This window comes from Gigantopelta aegis, chromosome 11 (assembly GCF_016097555.1).
Source record: "Gigantopelta aegis isolate Gae_Host chromosome 11, Gae_host_genome, whole genome shotgun sequence".
NCBI classification, from domain to species: domain Eukaryota; kingdom Metazoa; phylum Mollusca; class Gastropoda; order Neomphalida; family Peltospiridae; genus Gigantopelta; species Gigantopelta aegis.
This window is the reverse complement of record NC_054709.1, coordinates 7,681,685-7,709,224: the sequence shown is the minus strand read 5'-3', so window position 1 is coordinate 7,709,224 and position 27,540 is coordinate 7,681,685. Positions and strand designations below refer to the sequence as shown.

The following is a 27,540-nucleotide window of genomic DNA, read 5'->3' as shown; positions in this document are numbered from 1 at the left end:
ATCAGATAGAAGTGGAAGACTGGGACGTTGAGAGCGGAGCGAGGTTTCGACCACACCAAAATGATGAAAACACAGCATATGGTGCCAGACGGAAGCGGGACTGGGTTGTCACAGGTATGTTTTTGGTGTTAGTGTTTGACTGTACGTGTTTAGTTCTAAAAACATAGATTTTTATGATCTATTTTGAATAAAGGTTGACCGAGTCGACTCCGAAATGGTGGCTTCTAATATGGATCAGCTGTGTATCGATAAACATTTATGTCAGTATCGTCTTGCAGAAGTGTGGAGAGAAACCATTTCTGTGTCAGATTGTAGTATTCAGTTTATTTAGAAATAATTTCCATGTGACAGGCATTTGTTTTGTTTATTAGTTACTAGATTTTGGTTGTAAAATCTCGAAGTGCACTTAAATGATCTTGTGATCTGCCCCGGAAGTAGGTCATGACACATGCTCACAGCAAAACCTCCGGTTACGTCACTTCAGCGCCTGCGCACTTGTATTTTGGTGGCGTTTTTATTCTGCTGATTCACGTACATGCAAGCGGAAGAGAGAAATTTCAACAAAAGATTCAACTTACGTGGTTTTAATATGGTTTTGTGAAACTGATTTGGTATTCCCTATAACTCTTTTAAAATGGTGGTATGAGGGACAATATTTTAGTGAACTTATGTGTATTGATCACGTACACTGTAAGTTACAGGGCTTTGTCTGAACTGGATCCAGTTCTATTTTTAGAATTGACTGACAAGCATGGAACAGTAACCAGTCTAAAAACAAAAAACATTGTTAAAGGTGTAACTTTACCTTGTGTTTTTTGAGTTGAAACAAAATGATTATTAAACAGTATTTCACTGACGGATTAATTCAGATAGCTATTATTCTAAGTTTACTTAGAACAGATCTTAATAACTATCTCCACAGCAATTTAATAAACTACCCCGAAGTTCAAGATGTGATCTTGGGACAAAGCATAGCCTATGCACCTTCAAATTTTCATAACCATTTCAACATTTTAAATAGCCTTAGTGGCAGTGTGCACCCGAAAAGTGTGGATCATGAATACTTTTCATCTATATTTCAAGAAGTTCGCAGTCTTCCAAGGTTTCAACGATTTTATGGACTTAGTACAAACATAGATGCGTTTTTGCTCGAGACAAACCTAGGATTATCGTCCAGTAGTGTGCAGCATAGTTCGTCGTCAGGTGGTCAAGGTTCTAGTGAAGAACAAAATGTCAATGCAGCAGTTGATAATCTCTCTTCATCGGAAGTACATGAAGAATCAAACGCAAATGATAGAACAGAGGAAATCTCAAGTGATGAGGTTTTGAACAATGATTCGCACGCCGCTGGGGCAGTTTCGTTTTCGTCTAGTCTGTTAGGAAGTAATCCCACTGAAGAGGTAATATGGTACTGTGGGAAAAACAAGTGATATTGTTTCTTACAATGTTTCTTAGTACTGAATGTACATGTATGTTGAATTTGTTTTAATACTTTTATCTTTTTACACTAGCCATCCACTTAGTTTGTATATTCCCACAGAAATACATGATCATTTACTAATTTTGTTTAGTGGTATATTAAATAGGTATTACATGAAACACAAAGTTTCGCCAATTTATCTATTAAACTTCAAAACTGGCAGGTAAAACCAGTTATTTTCTAATTAAATGTACTAAAATTATTTCGCCAACTTAAAATAAAATTTGCCAATTGTTTTTAAAATTTGCAACTGCCAGAGCTAGCCTTGTGGGGGGGGGGGGGGGGGTGGGGTGGGTGTGTGTTATAGCAAAAGCACCGTGTCAAAATGGTCCCAAGCAAAAACGGAACCTAGTGTTGGCTGAAACAACACCAAATATTTTAAAATATATGATTAAAATGGAATCGGAATCATTGCAAGTTTAGAACGATGATATGCTCAATAAAACATTATTGGGAAATAGCTGGGTTTTGTATTTTTGGACAAAAATTGACAAAATGTGTTTTTACACCCAGAGCTAGCCCTGTGTAATTTGACAGGAAAGACCGACGTCATATAACCATAATTAAAATGTGTTGAGTGCGTCGTTAAGTAAAACATTTCCTTCCTTCCTTCCTTGACAGGAAAGCATCTAATGTCATCTTATTGGAAGTTTTAAAAATTAATTTTTCTTGTTAAAATGTTTCAGGATTTGGATTTAATTGAAGTTCTGTGGCGACAAGACATTGATCTGGGTGTTGGTAAAGATGTTTTCGATGTTGATCTTCGGAAAAAGCTTGAACAGGAGCGAGAACTTGAGCTGCAACAACAGCGTGCAAAGGTTTGTGCTTTTCTTTTTGTCTTCCTCAGGGCTCTAGTCCGGTGATTGTTTTCATGTTTAAATACAAGCACTGCACGGGGCTCGAGTCCGGTGATTGTTTTCATGTTTAAATACAAGCACTGCACGGGGCTCTAGTCCGGTGATTGTTTTCATGTTTAAATACAAGCACTGCGCGGGGCTCTAGTCCGGTGATTGTTTTCATGTTTAAATACAAGCACTGCACGGGGCTCTAGTCCGGTGATTGTTTTCATGTTTAAATACAAGCACTGCACGGGGCTCGAGTCCGGTGATTGTTTTCATGTTTAAATACAAGCACTGCGCGGGGCTCGAGTCCGGTGATTGTTTTCATGTTTAAATACAAGCACTGCGCGGGGCTCTAGTCCGGTGATTGTTTTCATGTTTAAATACAAGCACTGCACGGGGCTCGAGTCCGGTGATTGTTTTCATGTTTAAATACAAGCACTGCACGGGGCTCGAGTCCGGTGATTGTTTTCATGTTTAAATACAAGCACTGCACGGGGCTCTAGTCCGGTGATTGTTTTCATGTTTAAATACAAGCACTGCACGGGGCTCGAGTCCGGTGATTGTTTTCATGTTTAAATACAAGCACTGCGCGGGGCTCTAGTCCGGTGATTGTTTTCATGTTTAAATACAAGCACTGCGCGGGGCTCTAGTCCGGTGATTGTTTTCATGTTTAAATACAAGCACTGCACGGGGCTCGAGTCCGGTGATTGTTTTCATGTTTAAATACAAGCACTGCACGGGGCTCGAGTCCGGTGATTGTTTTCATGTTTAAATACAAGCACTGCACGGGGCTCGAGTCCGGTGATTGTTTTCATGTTTAAATACAAGCACTGCACGGGGCTCGAGTCCGGTGATTGTTTTCATGTTTAAATACAAGCACTGCACGGGGCTCGAGTCCGGTGATTGTTTTCATGTTTAAATACAAGCACTGCGCGGGGCTCTAGTCCGGTGATTGTTTTCATGTTTAAATACAAGCACTGCACGGGGCTCTAGTCCGGTGATTGTTTTCATGTTTAAATACAAGCACTGCACGGGGCTCGAGTCCGGTGATTGTTTTCATGTTTAAATACAAGCACTGCACGGGGCTCGAGTCCGGTGATTGTTTTCATGTTTAAATACAAGCACTGCACGGGGCTCGAGTCCGGTGATTGTTTTCATGTTTAAATACAAGCACTGCACGGGGCTCGAGTCCGGTGATTGTTTTCATGTTTAAATACAAGCACTGCACGGGGCTCGAGTCCGGTGATTGTTTTCATGTTTAAATACAAGCACTGCACGGGGCTCGAGTCCGGTGATTGTTTTCATGTTTAAATACAAGCACTGCACGGGGCTCTAGTCCGGTGATTGTTTTCATGTTTAAATACAAGCACTGCACGGGGCTCGAGTCCGGTGATTGTTTTCATGTTTAAATACAAGTACTGCACAGGGCTCTAAAAATTGCAAAAGCGATAGTTTTGTTTGTGCATCACTTGCATTTATAAGTATAATTTACGTAGTCCGGTGTTTACTTTCATATGTGCGTGAAGAAAAAAAAAGAGATTAAAGGTAAAATTATCCATTTGTAGGATCCAGGTCCTGGTGCATGATTGTTCTAATTCAAATCCTTCCTGCGTTCATATATTTCTAACTGATTACATAATCAAAAGTTGATCGGTTGTTGCCAACAATTTATGAGTTTCGATGATGGAATGCAACCGATTCCCAACACTACTGCTGCCAAAAAGAATTTTTTGGGTATGGCGCTATGGAATTGAACGCAGCCACAGTGTGTGTGTGTGTGTGGGGGGGGGGGGGGGGTGCCCCCAGAAAGAAAATGGTTTAAGTTTATGGTTAGGGTGAAGAAAATCATACAGTAATGATAAGGGTAATTAATTTTGTCAAAATGTAAACTTAAAAAAAAAAGTTGGGTATGGTGCCATACCTGTTTTACCCTCTGACTGCACGTGGCAATACATTGTCTTCATGTATCATACCATAATTTTATTTCAGAAAACAAATTAAAGCTCTAAAATGTATTTGTCATATATTACATTTAAATACTGACAGTATTCAGGGAACATTTTGTTCAGTATCGCGTCGCGATTCGCTGTGCAAGTTTCAGTGATCGCTATACAATTTTAAAGCATTAACCAGTAGTTGCTAATCAGTTTTCAATTGCCTAGAAATACCGCTAATCAAGATTTTGAAAACAATATTCCCTGGTATTTCAATTTGATTAATATCACAAATCACAATACTTTTTAAAGGTTTTACTTTATGCAAATGTTTTTTTTTTAAATACATGTATGGACATTATTTGTATTAATTTGTACTATTTTATTTGATGTTTACTAGGAAAAACAAGAAGAATTGTTACGGAAGAAGAAGGAAGAAGAGAGACGTCAGTTGAATCAACAATGGCTGTCACAGAACTTCATGCAGGATGGTGAAACCGGTAAATATACCCTGTGTATTCATACAAATAGGCTGCTGTTTGGACCAGATGAAATTGGTTCACAATGTATTATAAATACACAGGGCTCGAACGTAACAACAGCAGTTGACGTCATTGAGATATAATTTGCCATAGGTCTGGAGCATCACTGAAGGTACTTTTGTCACATTGCACAGGGGTGCAGAAATGAAAAATATTTCATTAGCCAGTCGGACTAGTACCAACTAAAATCTACTAGCCAAAATTTGTAGTAGTCTGCCAGAAATTGATTGACAAATCATTTCTTTGATATAGATTTACAAAATTCAAATGATATCCCGCAAATATTTAACCAGGGCTAGCTCTGGCACTTGCCAAATTCACCAATTGTGAATTTTGAAAGCAGTTGGAGAATTTTATTTTAATTTGACGAAATAATTTTATGTAATAATTGACATTTTTTAGAAGTTTAATAGACAATTTGGCAAAATGTTTTGCTCACCCAGAGCTAACCCTGTTAACAGAACCATCTATTCAAAACCGGCAACATAATTTGAATGTAAACAAGCCATTTCTATGTAGTATTGACCTTAGAACGACTGTTGCCCAGGAGTGTCGTGCTTACGCAATTGATTATTTGGAACTCCGAAGTCATCTATTGTCAATGATGTACATGCATTCTATATTTTTTCATCGTTGTGAACAGTTTGTTTGAATGTTTTTAAATTCTGGCATGCCCGATGCACTGTCGCGGATCGATAAAAAGTCAGATAAAAACAGATGCCTGTCTTGTCTGGTTGTTACATTTTTTAACTAGTCCGTCAGAATTTTTAATTGCATTTGGCGAGTGGGCGAGTACTTTCTGCACCCCTGTCGAATGTTAACTTGTTGGTCACCTTCACATGTATTTCCATTTTGAAATAATACAGTTTGTTTGTAAAATACATGCACATTGTAATATTTCAGGGCTCAAACTTAACGACAGCACTGACAGTCATTGCTGTAGTTGCAGTATGATTAGCTGTCGGTCAGGGGATTCACAGATGGTGGTTTTTTGCCAACGGATAAAAATTATTAACGTCGGTTGAAGGGACTATTTTTAGTTTTTATATTTGTTGCAAATGTGACCAATTTAAAATTGCCGTAGGCAGACTCAAAATTGGCATCGGTGAGCATTTTACCTACGGCAAAAACATTTCAAATTCTTAAGTTCGAGCTTTGGTCCCATATTTTTGAAGCAATCTTAGCCTACGGAATCGTAAAACCATCGTAAGCTATGATGTCACTATGGTGTCTGCTGTAGTGACGTCACAACCTACAGTAGTTTTATGATTTTGTAGCACTAAGATGGCTTCTGAAATAGGTATTTAGTAAGTGTAACTGTTTGGATGTAATATTATCTGGACATGTAATTCAAAATATTATCTTGAATTTGACAAGAAAAATTACGAAATATAATCTTGTTGACAGCTTTGCTTATTATTGTCCTGTCTTGAAGGTGTGTTTTGTGTGACATAATTTTGTCTGTGTTTACAGGTGAGTGGGTACCACTGGATACGCCTGCTGGAGGGCTGCAGACTGATATCTTCAGTGCATCAAATGTTGCTGTAAGTATTGGTGTGATTGTAGATGTTTGAATCTTTGATTTTTTTTTTTTATAGTGGCCTCTGTAAAGTTACTGTAATGGACTGCTGGTAGATGGGGAGTATGGTGCCTCTTAACAATGCCAGAAGTAACCACTGGACACTTTCTGAAATGGTCAGACTTTCAACTGTCACGACAGGGTTTTGGCTAACTTAATGGTTGCGTCATGATTTCCCTCACTTCCAACTTACGATGGGTGTGCTCAGATTAACAACTAATCAGTCATGGAAGATGTATACAACAAGAATAGAGTTGTACAAGTGCTGAGACTAGCAATTGGACAGTCGTGAGATTGAAGAATGAACCAACTCTGTCATGACAGTTGGTAGTCTGAGCCTGGCAAAAGCTTTTGAAAAAACATGATGTGGAACAGGTGGTCACAAGAGATCAGCACGTGTCATGTTTGGAGAGACGAGAACTAGTTTGCGGAGGTGGACAGCATTAATAAATAAATATTATTTTCCTTTCTTTTTTAACTGTCAATATTTTGACCTTTGACCTACATGTATAAATTCACAAACTACATGTGCTGTATATTAACTTGTGACTGATGTGTGATGTTCTTTGCAGGAGAATTTCTCACTTGAGGAAGCACTCGAAATTTTGTCTTCTCCGGCTGGCCAGGAGAAAGTGGACAGCTTTATACCGAATGGAAACAGTACGCAGTTACTGGACAGCCTACCAGTAACACCTCTACCAGCGCCACCAGCCCAGCCCATCCATTACTTTGGGAACTACATTGAAGAAGGCGCACAGCACCCCAATCAATCCAATCAGGTCAGTCAAAGATGAAATAACTGATGCTGATTATCTCTCTATATCAGATGACAGGATTTAGCTCAGTTCATTGAGTGCTTACTTGAGATGCTTGGGTCGCAGTATCGAACCACCTCGGTGGATCCATTCAATTGATAGGGGTTTTCTCGTTCCAGCCAGTGCACTACAACAGGTCAAAGGCCGTGGTATGTGCTTTCCTGTCTGGGAAAGTGCATCTAAAAGATCCCTTGCTGCATTTGGAAAAATGAAGTGGGTTTTATCTGTTGACTACGAAAGGAAATGGAAAGGAAATGTTTTATTTAACAATGCACACAACACATTTTATTTACAGCTATATGGTTATGGACCACACAGATATTGAGAAGAAACCCGCTGTCACCAGTCAAGAGAGGAAACCTGCTACTCTTTTCGATTAGCAGCAAGGGATCTTTTATATGTGCCATCCCACAGACAGGATAGCACATACCACAGCCTTGTGAGCACTGTACCACTGAGCTATGTCCTGCCTCCCGATGGCTACGATTCAGAATTACCAACTTTGACATCCAATAGCCATTGATTAATTAATCGTAATATACACTATAGTGAGCGAATTGTCCAAGAACAATTTTTGGTTGTGGACGATTAGTCTCGAGTTCATCAGTGGACGAAACGTCCAGAGGACGAATCATCTGCATCCCCACTAGCCATAGGATCAGTGATTTTAAAAATGTACTAGCCATGATTAAAAATTCAGTAGCCCTACTTTAAATAAATACAATTTTACTGATAGTAATAATCACATATGTCACCTAAAGAGGGAGAGAGGGCTTAAAAATCCTAAGATTGGGGGTGGAAAGAGGTGGCAGGATATTAATTTTTTCAAAATATGTAAATGCAGCATTTGAACAGGGTTTTTTTTTCCTCTAGCCGTCGGGCTAATTATAGTAGTTATTTACTAGCCTGACACTGAATATCACTAGCCATGGGAGTGGGGCTACAATAATCTAGAAGACCTGTGGGAACGACATTGCTGTGCAAACACTTTCAAAGGCCAGAATCGTTTTCTAAAATCAGTTTACATTTACTGACTAAAACCTGCCTTCTTTGCCATCATAAGCTTTGGTCATAGTGGACTTATGATGTGGTGTGTGATGTCACAAGGGAGGAAACTCTGTAGGATCTGTCAGCATGAACCCCTGACTTTGACTGTGTTAAACTGATTGACATGCTGAGTGGTGAGTAATGGTTGATAGCACTGCCACACAGTCATGCCGTGAAGTGAGGTAACAACTCACTACCAGTGTCACACACTCACAGAGAGCAATGAAACGACAGTTAATACAACAGGCACATGATGTTGACAAACATATCGCTACTCAGCCGTCAGTCCTGATGAAGGATATTTACCGAACAACAGGGAAGTTCTCGTTCTGTTGGGATACGCTGGATGGAAATACGTAGCTGGCAATACACGGTTTGAAGTGGTTCTAAGCTCTACAGCTTTCAGAGATAACATTCTTATAAACATTATCTTTGTATTTTCAGAGATAATATTCTTATAATATTATCATTTATATTCTCAGAGATAACACTCTTATAAACAACAACATCTTATATTTTCAGAGATAACACTGTTGTAATATTATCATTTGTATTCTCAGAGATAACACTCTTATAAACATTATCTTTGTATTTTTACAGATAACATTCTTATAATATTATCATTTATATTCTCAGAGATAACACTCTTATAAAATTATCATTGTAAAATTTGTTCAGATACTTTTGTTTAAATCCGTAACCTTTAGACCTGCCTTGGTGGCGTCGTGGTTAGGCCATCTGTCAACAGGCTGGTAGGTACTGGGTTCAGATCCCAGTCGAGACATGGGATTTTTAATCCAGATACCGACTCCAAACCCTGAGTGAGTGCTCCGCAAGGCTTAATGGATAGGTGTAAACCACTTGCACCGACCAGTGATCCATAACTGGTTCAACAAAGGCCATGGTTTGTGCTATCCTGCCTGTGGGAAGTGCAAATAAAAGATCACTTGCTGCTAATCGGAAAGAGTAGGTCATGAAGTGGCGACAGCAGGTTTCCTCTCAAAATCTGTGTGGTCCATAACCATATGTCTGACGCCATATAACCGTAAATAAAATGTGTTGAGTGCTTCGTTAAATAAAACATTTCTTTCTTTGTTTCCTTAACCTTTAGACTATTGGATTAATTTTTGACAAAAACCATGTTGAGTGGGTACAAGACATCTTTTATTTTAGCCAGGCTTGATGTAGCTTAGTGGTAGAGCACTCACGTGAGGTGTGATTGCAGGATCAGACCACCTCTGTGGATCCATTCAACTGATCCATTCTCTCGTTCCAACCAGTGCACCACAGACAGTAGTATGTGCTATCCTGTCTGGGATGGTGCATATAAAAGATCCCATGCTACTAATGGAAAAATGTAGCAGATTTCCTCCTTAAGACTGTGTCAAAATTACCAAATGTTTGACATCCAATAGCTGATTAATAAATCAATGTGCTCTAGTGGTGTCGTTAAACAAAACAAACATTTAACTGTCTTAGTGCTACAAAATAGTAAAGTTGTCATAGGCTATGATGTCAATATGATGTGTGCTATAGTGATGTCATAGCTTAGGATGGTTTTACGATTTTGTAAAGCTAAGATAGCTTCGAAAATATGGTCCCAGTCTATGGGAAAACTTGCATTAAAAAGATGACTTGCTGCTTCCCCGATCAGAGTAGTCTGGTCACAGCAGGCATCATCTCATTCTCTCAATTGTCCAGATGTCAAAGTAATCGTATGTTAAGACACCAAATAGCTGTAGTTTAAAATGTGCCGAGGTGTTGTTATAGACATTATTATATGAGCTTTTGTGTCATACTGATTTTACGAAACAAGTGTGGATTCTTGTATTGCCTGAGCGTAAAATTGGTACGATTCACATGCGAGTGTAATAATTTCTTTATTGTCCATAATATTATCTTTAGTAATAAAAGTCTAGGACCATGTCAAACCATTCCAAACCTAACTAGAAAGAGACTAGAAAACAAAGTCGTTTTCAGAAATGATGTCATTTTGGTAAGCGATAATACAAAGCTTTGACTTTGGAAGCTGCGTTATGTTATGACATCACTTCTCAAAATTACGTCATTCGTTGTGCACTTGAAAAATCATTATGACACACGTATGTCATACTAGTTATATTTTCCTGTATGTCTTGACCTATGTGGATAATAAAAACAAATATTCTCTTCTTTTTCCCCTGTTTTAGATCCTTAACCATATGTCTGACACCATATAAACTAAATAAAATGTGTTGAGTGTGTCATTAAATAAAACATTTCATTCCCTGTTTTAGCCACAACAGCTCCACACCCTACAGAATGTTGAACGACAGGACAGCTTCCTCGAGTGTCTGGCAGACCTGCTGGACTTCAATAACCTGACTCAGGAAGACCTTGATGCGACGAGAAGCCCCGATTCCGAACTCCTGCCTAATGCATGCCACGTGAACAGCACTGATGTGCTGCTACAGAACGCCACGATGCCGACACCTGCCGCTAACACCACCCTGCCGTCTCCGATGGCTGTCAGCATGGGCCTGCCACTGCCCACCAGTAACAACAGTAACAACGCATCGTGCATGCAGCAACTCAATGATACAGGTTAGTGATGTGTAGAACTGACTTGAGACTGCCAACCTTAGTAGTGTTTTCAGTAGAAATTTGGCACGGCATGGTAGACAACACTTTTGAGGCATTTTCACCATTTCCAGGGCACTTTTTTCATTAAAGACAAAAAAAAATGTAATTAAGGTGCTTGCTTTAATAAATGAATGGCAAAATGTGTAACAGGCGTGTTTTACTAATTAATAATACATTTCTGAGTGTTTTATAAAAGCAATTTTAGAATTAATTATTGAAAGCTCTAGGCTTGTTTAATCTCAGGGCAGCATGGCGCTGGTTAAGGCAAGATGGTACTTGGCTATTGAAGCATGGTGCTGCACCATGCTAAAACGAGCTAGGGAAAACACTACTTACTTTTTAGGCAGTGTAAAATATTTTAGACTATTACAGCTCTTTTTTTTTTCTTTTTTTAACTATTAACTAGCCTCACTATGACCAGAAAGTTTGCTTACTTCCTCATAATGAACAAAATCTTTCACATCAATATCCAAAGAACGAATTAAAAAAAAGAGTTTAATTTAAACATTTTAAAAAAAGCAGACAAAATTATGACTCTCCTGCTAAAAATCAAAGAAAGAGGTGGCTAATAATCAGACCTAGCTTCGTCTCTGTACTACAGGGTTCGAAATAATCGCCCATCAGGTCAGAGTGTTTAACGTGCACATTCAGAACAAGCTGTTGTAGCGCACGCGTGTCCTGGGCACAGTGGCCCATGAAAAGTAGTCCCATTTTGTAGACCTAGTTGATGATATAAATATGCACCTGGTAATTTTGTTTTTAAATCGTAGGTCGTTTTTCAGGAAACATCTCATCATCTATTTAGCGGAGTCTGAGTTCATGATTCTGTTACATTTTAATTTTATAATGCTCTAAGATATATCTCTGAGGTCTCTAATTTTCCACACACTTTCCCCCACCGTCCACTCACCCATGCTGTCCATTTCAGGCAGGTAATATCATCTTTTACAAGGCCGTATTGTTTTTGGCCTGCTATTTTAATAAAATAACCGCACTCCATATTTTGCTTCCTATTTCGAACCCTGATTTAATACTGTCAAAAGTGTAGATGTTTTTGTTAAGCATTTAATTAACTAGTAAAAAAGCCCAAACATATTTGTTTCAGAATTTCTATCACAAGCAGAGAATTTCAGCTCCACTGTTCCTGCTGTTGGGAGTTTTGAATCATTGGACTGGGAGGCTGAAGACATCTTTTCCAACGTGACTGCGATGAATCAGTCGGACAATCTGAGCAGTGTAGCCGATCTCGTACTACCCGAAGAGGCCATCCATGCAGGTAACGTTTTCTTTAACAGACCTCTGTTTGCGGAGAGTGAGGGGTGTCTGAAGGAATTTGACACTGGGGCAGGCCTCCCAGACCTCCTATATTTCCTATATTTTTTATAGGATCCTATGAAACTCCTATATTGAGATTCATTTCCTATATTTGACTCAATTGCTTTGCCAAAATTTGATGAGGTAGTAGATGGTATCTTGTGTACATACACACGGTAAGAACATACCATTAATAATGTAAATGTCTTTAGAAATCCGTGTAAAATGCCGGTAATCATGATAATCGGACCAAAGTTTCCTATAAAACTCCTATATTTGACCTCAAAATTCCTATAACGCTCCTATATTTTGGTATGCAAATTCCTTTATTTCCTATATTTTAATATGTACAAGTGGCTGGGAGGCCTGCTGGGGTGGCAGAGAGGGCGGGTGTGGCAGAGACAGCTCCCTCTTGTAGATGGTGCTGCAGCGGTGTGCCCGCCTGAAATATTTTCAACAATATCTACTTTCGGCCGATATTGTCAGAATATTAATCAGAAAGAACACTAAAATATGCACAAGTAGGTAATGTTCACGTGACGCGTAGCACGCTTAGAATTTTCTGAAAGGTGTCAGTCGCGATTCCTTATAACTTAAAAACTTGTATTATACTAGCATCTGCAGTTAGCGAACGCAATGTCCACTAAACGTCCACAATTGGCGATAATTTGTTTTAAGGAAAATTAAGACATTATTTTAAAAAAAAAAGGAAATTTATTCTTCGGGGATATCTAAAGCCTTGATTAGTGATATAAAAGAAACATGTGCTGTTTGGTTGCAGGTCTCCAGTCGGTGGATATGATGGAAGCTTCATCCAGTGTGACCCCGGATCTGCTGCTCGACGAAGTCAGTGAAGATTCGGCCATAGAGTCCATGGGCAGCGCATCACCATTGCAGGTGGGTCATACTTCTATACTTTCCGAGGGTGGGACGTAGCCCAGTGGTACAGCGCTCTCTTGATGCGCGGTCGTTGTGAGATCGATCCCTGTCGGTGGTCCCATTGCACTATTTCTCGTTCCAACCAATGCACCACGACTGGTATATCAAAGGCTGTGGTATGTACTACTCTGTCTGTGGGATGATACATATAAAAGATCCCTTGCTGCTAATCGAAAAGAGTAGCCCATGAAGTGGCGACAGCGGGTTTCCTCTCTCAATATCTGTGTGGTCCTTAACCATATGTCTGACGCCATATAACCGTAAATAAAAATGTGTTGAGTGCGTCGTTAAATAAAACATTTCTTTCTTTCTATACTTTCCTTTTTAACCTTCTGACTACTGCCGTCTAGATATCTCACCCAATCTCGCCAGTACTGTACACCGCATACAGTACTTTCACTCATTGATATCTCCCGCCGTTTTGCACACGGCACTGACCGGAAATAGTAATAGAACAATACTGATTGAGACTAATCTTGATAATGGCTGCTTTAGTTATTTTCTTTTTGCTTAAGACATACCTGAACATTTTGAGTTTAAAAGGTGCTTTTTGGCGAGTATTTTTTTATTGATAATTTTCAAGAATTGATAGCTGATTGTGACAGCTAATTTGATAATAAATTTAACAGTTTTACCAACATAGAAAATCACAAATTGGATATGCATCATGGTGAGAAAACCCCAAATAATGGTCTTAAATACTGGACTTTTGGCCACACATGCGTGTTAGTAAACTCGACTTTATCGATTTCCCTAATTTTAATCAACATTAACTGTTGTAAAATACTAAAATTATAATGAAACCCCAGAAAAATCCTTTCGAAGACTATACATCAAAATTACCAAATATCTGACATCCAATAGCCGATGATTAATAAATCTATGTGCTCTAGTGGTGTTTTTGAACAAAACAAAGATGCTAAACAGCCATAGTGTAAAATGTACTAAGGTGTCGTTAAAACAAGTACAGTCGAATCCCGTTGACTCAAACCCCGTTGGTGCTCGAGAAAGTGTCAACATTCGTTCAACTATGTGTAAGTGTAACTCGGGACTTATTCAATCTTACTTTAGTGATAAAGACATTTTGAAACCATGTAATAAATTTATTTTGTATCGCACATATGTGCAATATGGACCAGAACTTTTAAATGGGGAATTCCCTTCTTTTTTACTGCAGTTAGCACCTTTTATTTACTGACGTCATATATGATTTACAAATGACGTCATATCGTATTTAAAACATCACACAAGGCTGCCGCAGAGTATTATTCTTAGCGTTACGTAAATCCATGAAATGAGTTTTGATAATAGATTTAACAAAGTGTTGTTATGACGTTAAATTAAAAACTGTTTCTATAAAACATAAAAGAAAGTATGTAATAAATACAGAACTTCACATACGTTGTTTTCGCTTCCTATTTATTGCACTCGTTTATTATGTGAACGAACATACCACTCGACAGCTACACGGTCTTGGGGTATATATTCTTTCGCAAAGTAAACTTGTAAAGTAAAGTAATGTGAAGTTCGGTATATGTATTCCTCTTTCCCCCTCCACCAATATTAATTAAGATTGTTTTTATTTGTGTGTGTAGCATGACATGGAAACGGTGGATGGTCTGGAGGGAGCCACTGGAGGGAGTGACTACGGCACTGGTAGCCCCACCTACAGCAAGTCTTCTAAGTTCGAGCCGGAGGATTTCCGCTACTCCTACAGCTCGTACAGTGACTCCGAGTCGCCAAACACCAACTGTTCCACCTCGTCCAATGACACGGACTTCAACCGACCGTCGAGCGGACCGCCGAAACACGTCAAACACAACCACACGTACCCACTCCAGCCGGGCGAGTCTCCCAGGGAGGTGAAGGCTTACACCAAGGTGGAAAAGTCTAAACACAAAGGACCATACAGCAGGTGGGGCTAATAACACAGTAAATATTGTAAATGGAGGTGTGTGTGTGAGGGAGATGTGTGGGTATAAATTATGCTTTGTTTGTACCAAATGTCAAATTGTGAAATTTATATGCATGCATGTACTGTCCAGGAGCCATTCAACTGATTGGGTTTTTTCTTGTTCCAACCAGTGCCCCACAACTGGTCAAAGGCTGTGGTATGTGCTTTCCTGTCCGTGGGAAAGTGCATATAAAAGATCCCTTGCTGCTTAAGAAAATTTATCGGGTTTTCTCTGATGGCTATGTGTCAGAAATACCAAATGTTTGACATCCAATAGCAGATGATTAATCAATGTGCTCTAGTTGTGTCGTTAAACAAATCAAACTTTACCATTTATTTTTCAGTCTATTTCTCATTCCAGCCAGTGCACCATGACTGGTACACTCATCATCCGATTGTATTTTGCCCTATGACAACCAGTGCCCCACGACTGGTATTTCTCGTTCTGGCCAGTGCACCATGACTGGTACACCCATCAACCCATTGTGTTTTGCCCTATGACAACCAGTGCTCCACGACTGGTATTTCTCGTTCCGGCCAGTGCACCATGACTGGTACACCCATCAACCCATTGTGTTTTGCCCTATCACAACCAGTGCCCCACAACTGCTATTTTAAAGGTTGTGCTGTGTGTGGGAAAGTGCTATAAAAGATCCCTTGCTGATAATGGAAATTATTAAATGTTTCTACATCCTGATTCCAGTATTATTTAATCGGTGTGCTCTTTCTTGTTGTTGTGTTAAACAAAGACAAACTTAACTTTATACCCAAGATAAACAATATTCACACATTACAATATAACCATTGTTTTCATGTTCCCCTTGCAGAGATGAGAAGCGCGTGTGCGATCTGAACATTCCGTTCACGGCCAGTCGGATAATCAATGCGCCCGTGGAGGAATTCAACGAGATGATGTCCAAGTACAAACTGACCGAGCCGCAGACACAGCTGATCCGCGACATCCGCCGCCGTGGAAAGAACAAGGTGGCCGCCCACAACTGCCGTAAGAGGAAGATGGGGATCCTGATGACTCTGGAGGACGAACTGGATGAGCTGAAGGACGCGAAGGAAAAGCTGGAGCGGGAGCGCTACTACATCGACAAGCAGACGCGCGAGATGAAGGAGAAGTTCAGCTACATGTACCGAGAAATCTTCAACTCACTGCGCGACGAGCATGGGAATCCCTACGACGCTAATGAGTACTCGCTGCAACAGTCGAGCGACGGGAACGTGTTCCTGGTGCCGCGCACCGTGCCCTCGGACGACAGCGCCATGAAGACCGGGAAGAAGAGGAAGAATGATAAGAAATAGAAAAGGAAAACATTTGTGGCATTGTTAACACGATCTCTTTATTCATGAAGCTGAAACTCTTTGCAGTGATATTTGTTATGGTAATTTATGATAATCTTTTTTTTCTTCTGAAAAGTTAACAGAAAGTGATTTTTTTTTTTTTTTTTACAGAATTGGAATTTTGGTTTGGTTTTCGTTGATGTCACAAATAAGATAGACTTACCTGTCCAGGACCCATGCTTATAAAACTTTTAAAGAGTCCAGGCTCGATCTCTAATGACGTCTTGGACTTCCAATAAAGTGTTGAGTCTATAGACTCTAAAAAAGTTTTATAAGCACCAGGCCAGAGATATCATGTCATGTCATGTAACTTGCAGCAAACAACCATTAACACCATCATGTCTAAATAGCATATCGTTTCGTCTTGTCACTATTCCTGGTTCTGTTTGATGTGGGGGTGGCTGATACATGCTACAATAATCAACTGCGTAGTCGATATCTCTCGTAGCACATGGAGGATCCTTGTTTTCGCATTTATTGTAGAACTGACCACCATCTGTTACGACCTGTTAACTGATGTGCAGTAGTAATACATTGATCTACAGTTTCACCAAACTTGAATGTGAATACATTACCCTGTGACCTTAATATTTCATTTTGACCTGACCCACATTTTTAATTTTTCCTCGACATGAACTCCATTATTCATTCGACCTGACATGAACTTCATTATTCATTTGACCTGACATCATCTTCATTATTCATTCGACCTGACATGAACTCCATTATTCATTTGCTCTGACATGAACTTCATTATCCATTCGACATGACACATGACCTTCATCATTCATTCAACTTGACCTGACATGCATTTTTTCATTTGATCTGACCTGCATATATCATTTGACCTGTCTGTCATGTAAATGACCTTGACCTAACCTGTATTTGTCCCTCAAAGATGTACTCTGTGAGTATTAATCTCAAGTTAGATGAAGAAATATCTGAACTTCAGTTTGCAGCGATGACATGTTAAACTTTAAAATCTTCCAATCGTTGATCTACATTGAATTCTAAACATCCATTTATCGTGTGGGACAAGTCCCTGTCCATCTTTTTACTTGTTCCGTCTTAAGTGTGCCATTCCCGTCCAAATGTGTCGGTTGAAAGAGTCCGGCAATATTTAAATTGTCTGTCATGGAACATTAAAGAGTCTTGTTTGATAGAAACAAAACTGCCCAAAATCATACAGTGTTAATTTAATGCATGACTGGTCATTGTACATTTTAGAATTTTCAGTTTTAACACTTGTTTTGACAGACAAGTTGTCAGAATAATTTATTGGTCCTACACCAGGCTTTCTGCAAGAAAATAATTTCAGGGTATGTAATTAAAACAAAATAGATCACTTGCCCCTACAAGCTGGTTATAGGAGTTGAAAATATTTTGAAAATGGACACTACATTTCATATAATTTGACACCTTTTAACAGCAGTGGTCTTATTATTATCTATCTAAAAAAACATTTAAAATATATCCATTAATTTCCAAGATTTTAGGTACGTAAATTTTCTTTGTCCTGCAATTAAACAACTTGTCTTGAGCAAACAAACAAGTCTTTTTTTATTTTTTTTGTCTCTTTAATTTTTTTTTTAAATTAACAAGTCTTAATGCAGCTTCCTAATTCTCATTGGCAATGGTTAGTAGATTTTAATTGTTTTTGTAATAGCAGTTGTCAGGGACAACCAGTTGAATGCTTAAAGAAGCATTAATCTTGTTTTCTTACGGTCAGGTTAACTATTCACGAAAAGAGAGGGAAAAAATCCAAGTTTCCGACAGTTTTCATTTGGTCTCTTTCAAACCAAATTAGAACGATGGTGGAAATTTCTCTGTTCAATAAAATGAGCATTAATTGTGTTGTGGGACTATGTATTAGAATTGTGTTTGGTCTTCATCGCTGCAATTGGAGATGGTGTGTTATTCCAGAGGAAAAAAAAAAAAAAAAGGAAAAAAGTGGCATTAACTGATTTAGCAAAAGCTTATTAGGTGCATTATTTGGTTTAACTGCTAATTGTAGGAATATGTGTACATTAATTCATTGTTAATAGAAGATAAATAATTTAGAGTTGATATTACCTGTATGGAAAAATTGAAACTTCACAAAGCTGTGATAAATAATGTGGCTTTTGTTTGTAACCATGTAACAAGATAGTACAGTCAAATCTGCTTAATTGCATAGCCCCGGTATGTATGTTGATGACATATTATCTGGCAGGTCTGTGGCTTTCTCAGAACTTTTCCATTCTCATGTTGGTTTTGTTTCAAGAAAAACCAACAAATGAATCAAGAGACGTTTCTTTGTGTATTTTGTAAGCTTTTGTTCCAAAAGTTGTTTTCAATATATGGAGCACAAGTTTCCTCTCTCTCTCAGATCCACGGGCCACTCTCTGAAATCCACAGGCCTGCATTGGTTGATGTCTGTTTATAAAAAAAATTGATCTGTCTATTCAGCCAACCAAGCATTCATTAGCCGAAGGGTTATATTGAAAAGCATTTTTACTTCTTTGGTTATCTGATCATGGACGTTTTCTCATGGTTTTTGATTATGTGATAAATTGAGGATGCTTGTTTTTATAAGGTTTTACTGATTTTCAGAAACTGTTGTTGAATGACTTTCATAAAAAAAAACATTACTGAAGTGAAGAAATTATAGACTCATAGTGAATGTCGTTTCGTAAGAATTGTTTTTGACACAGTGATTAATGTTATTGGTGTTGTGATGTTCCTGCTGGACACCCAGTATATTTTTAATGTGTTGTTAAATTTGGTTTGTTTTTAATGAATTTTAAAACCTGATCAATGTTTCTGTTCATTTCATATTTTAAGAATTGTATTATTATTTATTTTTTTGATATACATGTAGCTACTGACATCACTTGAGTTCATGTCCTTTTGCTTTCTTCAATTATAAGATTATTATATGTTTACGGCCAGGCAGTGGCATAGTGTGGACGGGACCACCAGGGCGCTTGCCCTGGGCGCAAAATTCTGGACTGGTAGAAGGGACTCTGGGAGTGCTGATGGTCTACTGGTTAGGGGGCACAATACTTGCCTTGCCCCGGGTGCTGGCAACCCACGCTACGCCACTGAAGCTAGGGTCACTTAACATATGCCCTGTTAAGTGGTTCAAGAGATAACACATTTTGTTTGTCAAAAAAAGTACTTTATTCAATTCGTGATATGGTAAATATCTTACCTTTATTTTTTCTACATAATTTGGTGGTTAACTGAATTCAGGCTATGTAGCCATAAATAGAAAATATAATTTTGTTAACTTTTACCCATCGGTAACTTCGAGTACTGAATATGTGAACTGTTAATAGTAATACAAATTGTGAATTTAGTGGTACGTTTACATGCACAACTAGGCTTACTATGTTGTGCGAAATTAGGCCCTGTGCGATAACAAAGTTGGATCACCTAATTGATACATTGAGGTATCACTAAACAACCATTCCATTGATGATGGGCCATCACATTCAGAACATCCATTGGTGTAAGTTACTGTGTAGTCACGACTAAACATTAATTTGGTTGAAATTTATTCTTCTTCTTAACATGAACAGACTCGTTCATAATATGCATAAATCGCGCCACATCTTTTGATAAGAGACATGTGATGTCATAGATACCTATGGTCTTAAAAGTTCCTATAGGATGTGTAAGGTAATAAAAATATTTGTTTTTAAAGTTGCACCCCTTATCTCTCTATCCTGTGACATTAACTACTAGATAACAAACACGGCTACAGTTCTAATAAGACTTGTGTTTTTGCCATTAACAAATGTAGGCAATTGCCTCAATGCACCTTATCTGGTCACCATTTTTGTTAGTACATTGTACAAGATAGCAGGGATTCTAGATTATGGTAGTCCCACTCCCATGGCTTGTGATATTCAATGTTGGGCTAGTAAATAACTACTATTGCCATACAAAAGTTGTCAAATGGTGCATTTAAGTCTATTTTGAAAATATGAATAGTCTGCCCCTGCTTTAGGTAAACACATCTGATTATTACTATTAGTAAAATTGTATTAAATAAAGTAAGGCTAGTGAATTTTTAATGAAGGCTGGTAAATTTTTAAAATCACTGATGACATGGCTAGTGGATTTTACAAATATTTCTAGAAGCCCTGAAAACACATAAGAGATAATCCTGCTTTAGTATGGATAACAGTATATTTTTAATGACCTATGTTGAAGGTTGCATCCAATATAAAATGAAGAATGGAATATTGTAGGAAGAAAATTAAACTTCATGATCTGGGCCCGATTTACGAAGCGATCTTGGCACTAAGATCACCTCAAAGTGCATGAGGTAGTCATGCACTTAAGATGATATTGGTGCTAAGATCACTTCATAAAAACGGAGCCAAGTTCTAAATACTTAAATTTAAAAAAGGTTTATATATACAGTATCAAAGATTGCAGATTTATAACTAAAAAAATAATATATTGATCATTGAAAGTTTTATTTAGTTTAGTTTTTTGTTTAGTTTTTGTTTATTTTGTTTAAACAATACTTTTCAATAGTCTTGTTTTGTTTCAGTTGTTGTTAGTACTGTACATTTGCTGTTTTTCTGTTATCAGGGGATTGTTAGGTTTGGGTCAGATATGTTTCTGTTCTGTAGATATCTTAGTTTATCATTCACCTCTGAATTTCATACATACATCATACGTCGCTCCTACCACATACCAATTTGAATTTCCTACAATTCTAATTTAATCGTTCTCGAGTTATTTCTAGATATTTTCCCTGCAGACAGATCATATTTGTATTTAGATGAGAGCCAAAAAATTTGATAACCAATAGGAGAAATATCTATTTACTTGTATACCACAAAACTCGGAGAATTGTAAATTTGCGTTAGCCATTGATGGGTTATGCAAAAACCAATCCAGGTAACCCATTTCATTGTTATGTAACCCATCATGATCATGTAAATGATGTCATAAATTAAATGCACGAACGAAAAATGGGTTACGCAGTCTATACTTACGCAAGCGACGTGCAAATGAAACCGTCGCTCTCGCAATATTCATAAGCCTTTACCAGTAGTGAAGAAACGTTTACATATACTGTAGAGATCCTTGCTTGGAGTTCAAACTAGGTCCCTGTTTACCTCCCTTGTCATACTGTAGTCACTCAACACAGGTTGTTGAAGGTATAGAAATGTTAAACCTTTTGTTTGTTTATGGTACTGGATATAGTACACCTACGAAGTACTAAAACTATTTTATCACCGGTGTATATATATATATATATATATATATATGTATGATGTATATGTACGTATACTTGAATGTAGTTTGTTTGCCTATACAGCGAAGTGTAACCTGTGATTGCATGGGAAGTAAACTAACCTGTATTCAGCTAGAGGTGGCTTGTGTGCATAACATTTGAGCTGATAAATAGTTTTTAGAAAATAAGTATTTTTGAGAATCAACTCAGACATTGCTTTGTCTGTGGGGTTGAAGATGTAGAACGTTTTTCTTTTTTTTCCTTTTAATGAGGCGATTGTTGAGGGTGATAAATAAACAAGATACTATTCCACTTTATTCTGGGTTTCCAAAAAGTCGAGTGATTGCAAATGAAATTTTTTGAGGCTAAAAGTCATGGATAACCATTGAATTGTGTTTTTTTTTGACACTTTAAAATAAGCCAAGAAGAGATTGGCAATTTGTGGTAGAATAAGAGGAAACAAATTAGAACGGAAAGTTGATGGAAAATGCATATCAAAGTTTGTTGACTAGGTAGGGAACCCTGTATGAAGGTTGTATGTATTTTGTTTGTAAAGTGATAGATGATTCTCTGGTAGAATAGGATGATTTATAGCCTTAACCTTCATTGTTGTTATTACTTTAATAAACATTTATTTACGCTGGGGTGGGGCGGAGCATGGTCCGAACCTGTGGGGGTGGGGGGTGGGGGGTCGAATACAAACCTGTAGTCCATCCCATCCTCTTACAAACAGGGTTTTGTAAATAATTTCAGTTTGGTTCGACATAAGAAGAAAAGTAAATGTGTTTTTAAAATAACATACTATTTTTGTGTGCAATTTAGAAAACAATCGGCTTGGAAATAAATAACTCTGAATTTAGCATGAAAAAATGCATTTGTCTACAGTTTTCCTGCTTCAGCAGGCAGATTTGTTGGAACCCCCCTCCCCCCCACCCCATCTATGCCCTTGTACTCTGTAAAACTTGCATAAGTTTTATGTAGGTTGAGTTTGCTATTCGCAGTAGCAAAATATATTTTCTCTTACTAACAATTCCGTTTACTTTCCAGTTTACTTTCCCGCCACAGACGTTAGGGTTGTTGAATGGCCTGCTATAGTGCTAAGGAATGACTGAAGGCTTTTTGTTAAAGTTTGTTGTAAATATTCCTTGTTTAGTATTGTGTATATATAGGCTGGGCGATTCCTGTAGTTATTTCTCATTGTTAAAACAGACTAACCCCGCGAAGAGAAGTTTGGTTCTTGGAAATGAATTGCACTTCACAACTATGTTTTCATTATATATTAAATAAAATATAATTTAATAATAAATTTATCTCGTCTTTGTTCTTTAACCAATCGCTTGCTCGATGCGCGGTCGGTCTAGGATTGATCCCCGTCAGTGTGCCCATTGGGCTATTTCTCATTCCAGCCAGTGCACCACAACTGGTATATCAAAGGCTGTGGTATGTACTACCCTGTCTGTGGAATGGTGCATATAAAAGATCCCTTGCTGTTAATCGAAAAGAGTAGCAAACAAAAAAAAAAAAAAAAACAAAAAAAAATAAAAAAAAAAAAACCCATGAAGTGGCGACTGGGTTTCCTCTCAATATCTGTGTGGTCCTTAACCATATGTTTGAAGCCATATAACTAACTAAAATGTGTTGAGTGCGTCATTAAATAAAACATTTCCTTCTTTGTCGTGAAATTGTTACGAGTGTTTACAAGAAACTTGTATGTTAAAGTTTTTTTTGTTTAACATCATCACTGGAGCACATTGATTAATTAATCGTTGGCTATTGGATGTAAAACATTTGGCAATTCTGACTTTGTCATCAAAGGAAACCCGCTACATTTTTCCTAATTCAGCAAAGGATCTTTTATGTGCACTTTCCCACAGACAGGAAAACACATACCACGACCTTTGACCAGTCGTGATGAGAAAAAACCCAATCAGTTGAATGGATCCACAGAGGTGGTTCGATCCTGTGACGACAGCACCTCCAGCGAGCACTCTACCGACTGAGCTAAATATTTTAATGCAGACAGATCATGGAGATGTGCGTGAGAAGAATGCAGGACTTTCAAACCTGCTCCAACAGCCACCTGTATTAAGTTATGTTCAGCCAGATCATCTAATAAAGTATAAACTGACCTGCATTAAGCAACCACCTGTGTTAAAAGGCCACCTTTTTTGAAATGCCCTTTGGTTGCTGATTAACACAGGTTTAACTATTTGACTATTCTGCAACTGGATATACTAGCATACAAAAACTCGAAGAAATCATACTTGATATAAATATTTTATTTTCATGTACATGAATTTGCCATTATGTACATACATCGTTATCTACAGTGGAACACATTTAAGGTATGTGGTGTTCTAACAACACTATGGTATTGGTGGTTAGAATCTAACAACACTGTGGTATTGGTGGTTAGAATCTAACAACACTGTGGTATTGGTGGTTGGAATCTAACAACACTATGGTATTGGTGGTTGGAATCTAACAACACTATGGTATTGGTGGTTGGAATCTAACAACACTATGGTATTGGTGGTTAGAATCTAACAACACTATGGTATTGGTGGTTAGAACTTGTTTCAATTTCCTTCTTGAAATTATCATTTCTTAACATCTAGGATTGTGAAATTTATTTATCAGTATATTTCAACTACAAATTCGAAGTGTACTTTACCTGACATGGACAACCCTCTCTGGCGAAGTCGGAGGCTGTGCCTAGGACAGACGTACTTGAACAGTTCCCTGATGGAAGCATGCCAAAAATTACCCACACACAACTCTGTGTAGTTAAGTCGAAAGTAAATTCTTCACATTATGACATAAGCATGCTGAAAAACTATTTTATTTCCCAATGCACTGAATGCCTGTGCTAGGAATCGCATATGTGGAAAAGGTCCCATGTAATTGAATAATCGATAAATTTTCTCGCGGAAATGTGTGCGAAATTGCTTGAATGGAAAGCAGGCAACTAGGAGTACCACACAATGTTGAAAGAAGTCCACATACCTTTAAACTTGTGTGCCGGTCGTTTTGCTCTAAACCTTTATTTCGTAGAGAGGGAAAAACCCAAACTAAATTAGTTTAATTACACTAATATCTGCATTTTGTCAAAAATCTACTGGTACTATCTCCGTCATTTATTTTATTTGTGAAAGGTTGAATACTTGCTGTTAATTCACAGGATTTTATGTAGGGGGGTGGAGGGGGGGGGGGGGGGCACCCACAATATTTATGTATGCATGATTTTATAAAATGTAAGTTTAAAAGAAAAATATTTGATGGGTGTGGGGGGAGGGTGTGGCCCCCATGGCCACTACCCTCGCAGCACCACTGGATTGACTGTAGTGGATTTGCACAGAGTTTAACCCCTAGAAATTTGGCATTTACAAAACTATTCTGTCTGTCAATGTAATATTTGAACGACCCCCTAACACTGTCTGGAGGTTGATTTGCAGATTAAAAAAACCCAGAAGAAGCAAATATAAAAAAGCGACATAACATTGAGAAATAAACAAGTGGAAGTTGTTGCGAGTTTTTTATCCAAGAACATGGGCAGGAACAGTTTTCAGATAGCACTGGAGTCTGGAATGTTTCATATCTGTCAATTTAATAAATGGCAAACACATCCCTAGGGGCTAAAACACACTCCTTATTTCTCCTCTGTCCACTCGTTATTCCACTCATTGATGTACCAGTCAAGGAATATATTAGAGGCAGATCTAGGGGGGCCCAGGTGCCCGGGCCCACCCCCTAAATTTTGCGACAGTTATAATTTTATTATATTTTAATTTTCACCCTCCCCAAAGTTCCCTTGGCATTCTGCCTCATGTCATTGTACCCCCTCCCCCCCCCCCCCCCAAATGGATTTTCTGGATCTGCCACTGGATATAGGGGGTGGGGTTAACCCACAAAAGTATAAGCCAGTCCACATGGAACACTTGATTAGATAGTATGAGCTAGTCTGTATGGAATATTTGATGGGATGGGGGGGGGGGGGGATCCCCAAAACCATTGGCTGTACATTCCGGGTGATCAATCCCATGATGCATCATATTTCAGGCATGTGCTCTTCCACTGAGCTGCATCCTGGAAGCGGCTCACTGATAAGGGGAGAGAACCATGGTTATCAAATGTACACATGGCTGAGCATGAGATAAAGGTATGCCAATATAACAGGGGTCTAGCTTCCATATACACAGGTACGCAGCTGCATACCACCTGTAAGATTACAAATATTTTTTTTAATTATTAAAATATATGATGTAAATGTGTGTATGCTCAATGCCAATAGCGTTTTATTCCATCACCGAAAAAGTCTGCATACCACCTGGAAATCCCATGCTAGGCCCCTGTATAAGATTCTAACAATTTGTGTGCTCTATGATATATCAGTTACATTCAGGGTGATCAATCCCCTTGCTGATAATGATAACTATAGTTCCAAATGTAAACGTGGCTGAGAATCGGATACTGTAAGATTCTAAAACGCAGAATTTGTGTGTTCTATGATACAACCCCTGCAGTATTATTTTAGCCATCCGGGTACGTAACCACCATAGATGCTAAGAAACAGGATTTGTGTGTTCTATGATACAACCCCTGCAGTATTTTTTTAGCCGTCCGGGTACGCAACCACCATAGATGCTAAAAAACAGGATTTGTGTGTTCTATGATACAACCCCTGCAGTATTTTTTTAGCCATCCGGGTATGTAACCACCATAGATTCTAAAACGCAGGATTTGTGTGTTCTATGATACAACCCCTGCAGTATTTTTTCACTGTCCTGTACGTTTCCACCGATAGATCGCAGTCCTGAATGTTGAGCTGGGCTAGGCCGCGGCAATGATAGGCGACAATCGCGATCCCTTTGTCCGTGATTCCCTCGCACGACTTCACACTGAGTTTCCTCAACTGAGGACAGTTTTCGGCCAACAACTGCAGCCCCTCGTCGGTTATGTCACACTTTCCTACGTCCAGCGATCGCAGTCTGGGACAGTTACACGAAATATACTCCAAAGATTCGTCCGAAACAGCTTCACAGCCGCGAACATTCAGGTAACGCAATTTCGCACAGTGTTTAGCCACGTACATGACCCCAACGTCCGAAACCTTGTCGCACTTCGCCACGCTAAGGTAGCGCAAGTGGTCGCCCAGTTTCGACAGCTCCCACAAGCCAAGGTCCGTAACTCTCTTGCAGTCGCTGACGCTGAACTCTCTAAGGTAGAGGCAGTTGTGGGCGATGTGTCGAATGCCGGTGTCGGTGATGCGCATGCAGCGGCGAAGGTAGAGGAACTGGAGCTGACTGCAATGCGACGTGATCACCCCGAGGCCGACATCTTCCAGCGCGGCGCAGTCGCTCATGTCGAGATACCGGAGATAGATCTGGTGCTGGTTGTGGGATGTGCTCTCCGATAGCAGTTTGTCTGTCAGACTGATGCAGGTGACAAGGGGACAGCCTGGAAAACGAAACACAAATTAGATCTGATGCTGGTCACGTGACAAAGAGGACAGCCTGGAAAACAAAACACAAATTAAATCTGGTGCTGGTTGTGGGATGTGTTCTCCGACTGCAGTTTGTCCGTCAGACTGATGCATGTGACAAGGGGACAGCCTGGAAAACAAAACACAAATTAAATCTGGTGCTGGTCACGTGACAAGAGGAAGGAAGGAAAACGAAACACAAATTACATCTGGTGCTGGTCATGTGACAAAGAGGACAGCCTGGAAAACGAAACACTAATTACATCTGGTGCTGGTCATGTGACAAAGAGGACAGCCTGGAAAACGAAACACAAATTACATCTGGTGCTGGTCATGTGACAAAGAGGACAGCCTGGAAAACGAAACACAAATTAGATCTGGTGCTGGTCACGTGACAAAGA

General features: G+C 38.8%; 2 protein-coding genes across 6 annotated transcripts in view; one reads left to right on the top strand and one right to left on the bottom strand.

The window, feature by feature from the left end:
- On the top strand, nt 1-22,963 carry LOC121385258 (endoplasmic reticulum membrane sensor NFE2L1-like). 2 transcript variants are annotated; one of them, XM_041515865.1, is made up of 10 exons: nt 1-114; nt 2,167-2,298; nt 4,657-4,756; nt 6,272-6,342; nt 6,950-7,156; nt 10,516-10,822; nt 11,967-12,137; nt 12,957-13,072; nt 14,710-15,029; nt 15,896-22,963. In XM_041515865.1, the coding sequence occupies exons 1-10, from the start codon at nt 61-63 to the stop codon at nt 16,377-16,379; spliced, it is 1,962 nt and encodes a 653-aa protein (XP_041371799.1). In that variant the 5' UTR covers nt 1-60; the 3' UTR covers nt 16,380-22,963. The 2 variants fall into 2 exon arrangements, with proteins under 2 accessions (XP_041371799.1, XP_041371798.1); XM_041515864.1 differs by lacking the exon at nt 1-114 and adding an exon at nt 539-1,400.
- Nucleotides 22,964-23,920: 957 nt separating this feature from the next.
- Nucleotides 23,921-27,540, bottom strand: part of LOC121385238 (F-box/LRR-repeat protein 7-like) — an 80,688-nt gene continuing 77,068 nt past the window's right edge. For 3 of the 4 annotated variants that reach the window (XM_041515826.1, XM_041515827.1, XM_041515828.1), the window contains exon 3: nt 23,921-27,114. In XM_041515826.1, coding sequence (XP_041371760.1) covers nt 26,384-27,114 — 731 coding nt within the window. In that variant the 3' untranslated portion in view covers nt 23,921-26,383. The remainder of the gene's footprint in view (nt 27,115-27,540) is intronic. The other variant, XR_005959514.1, reaches the window with a different exon arrangement.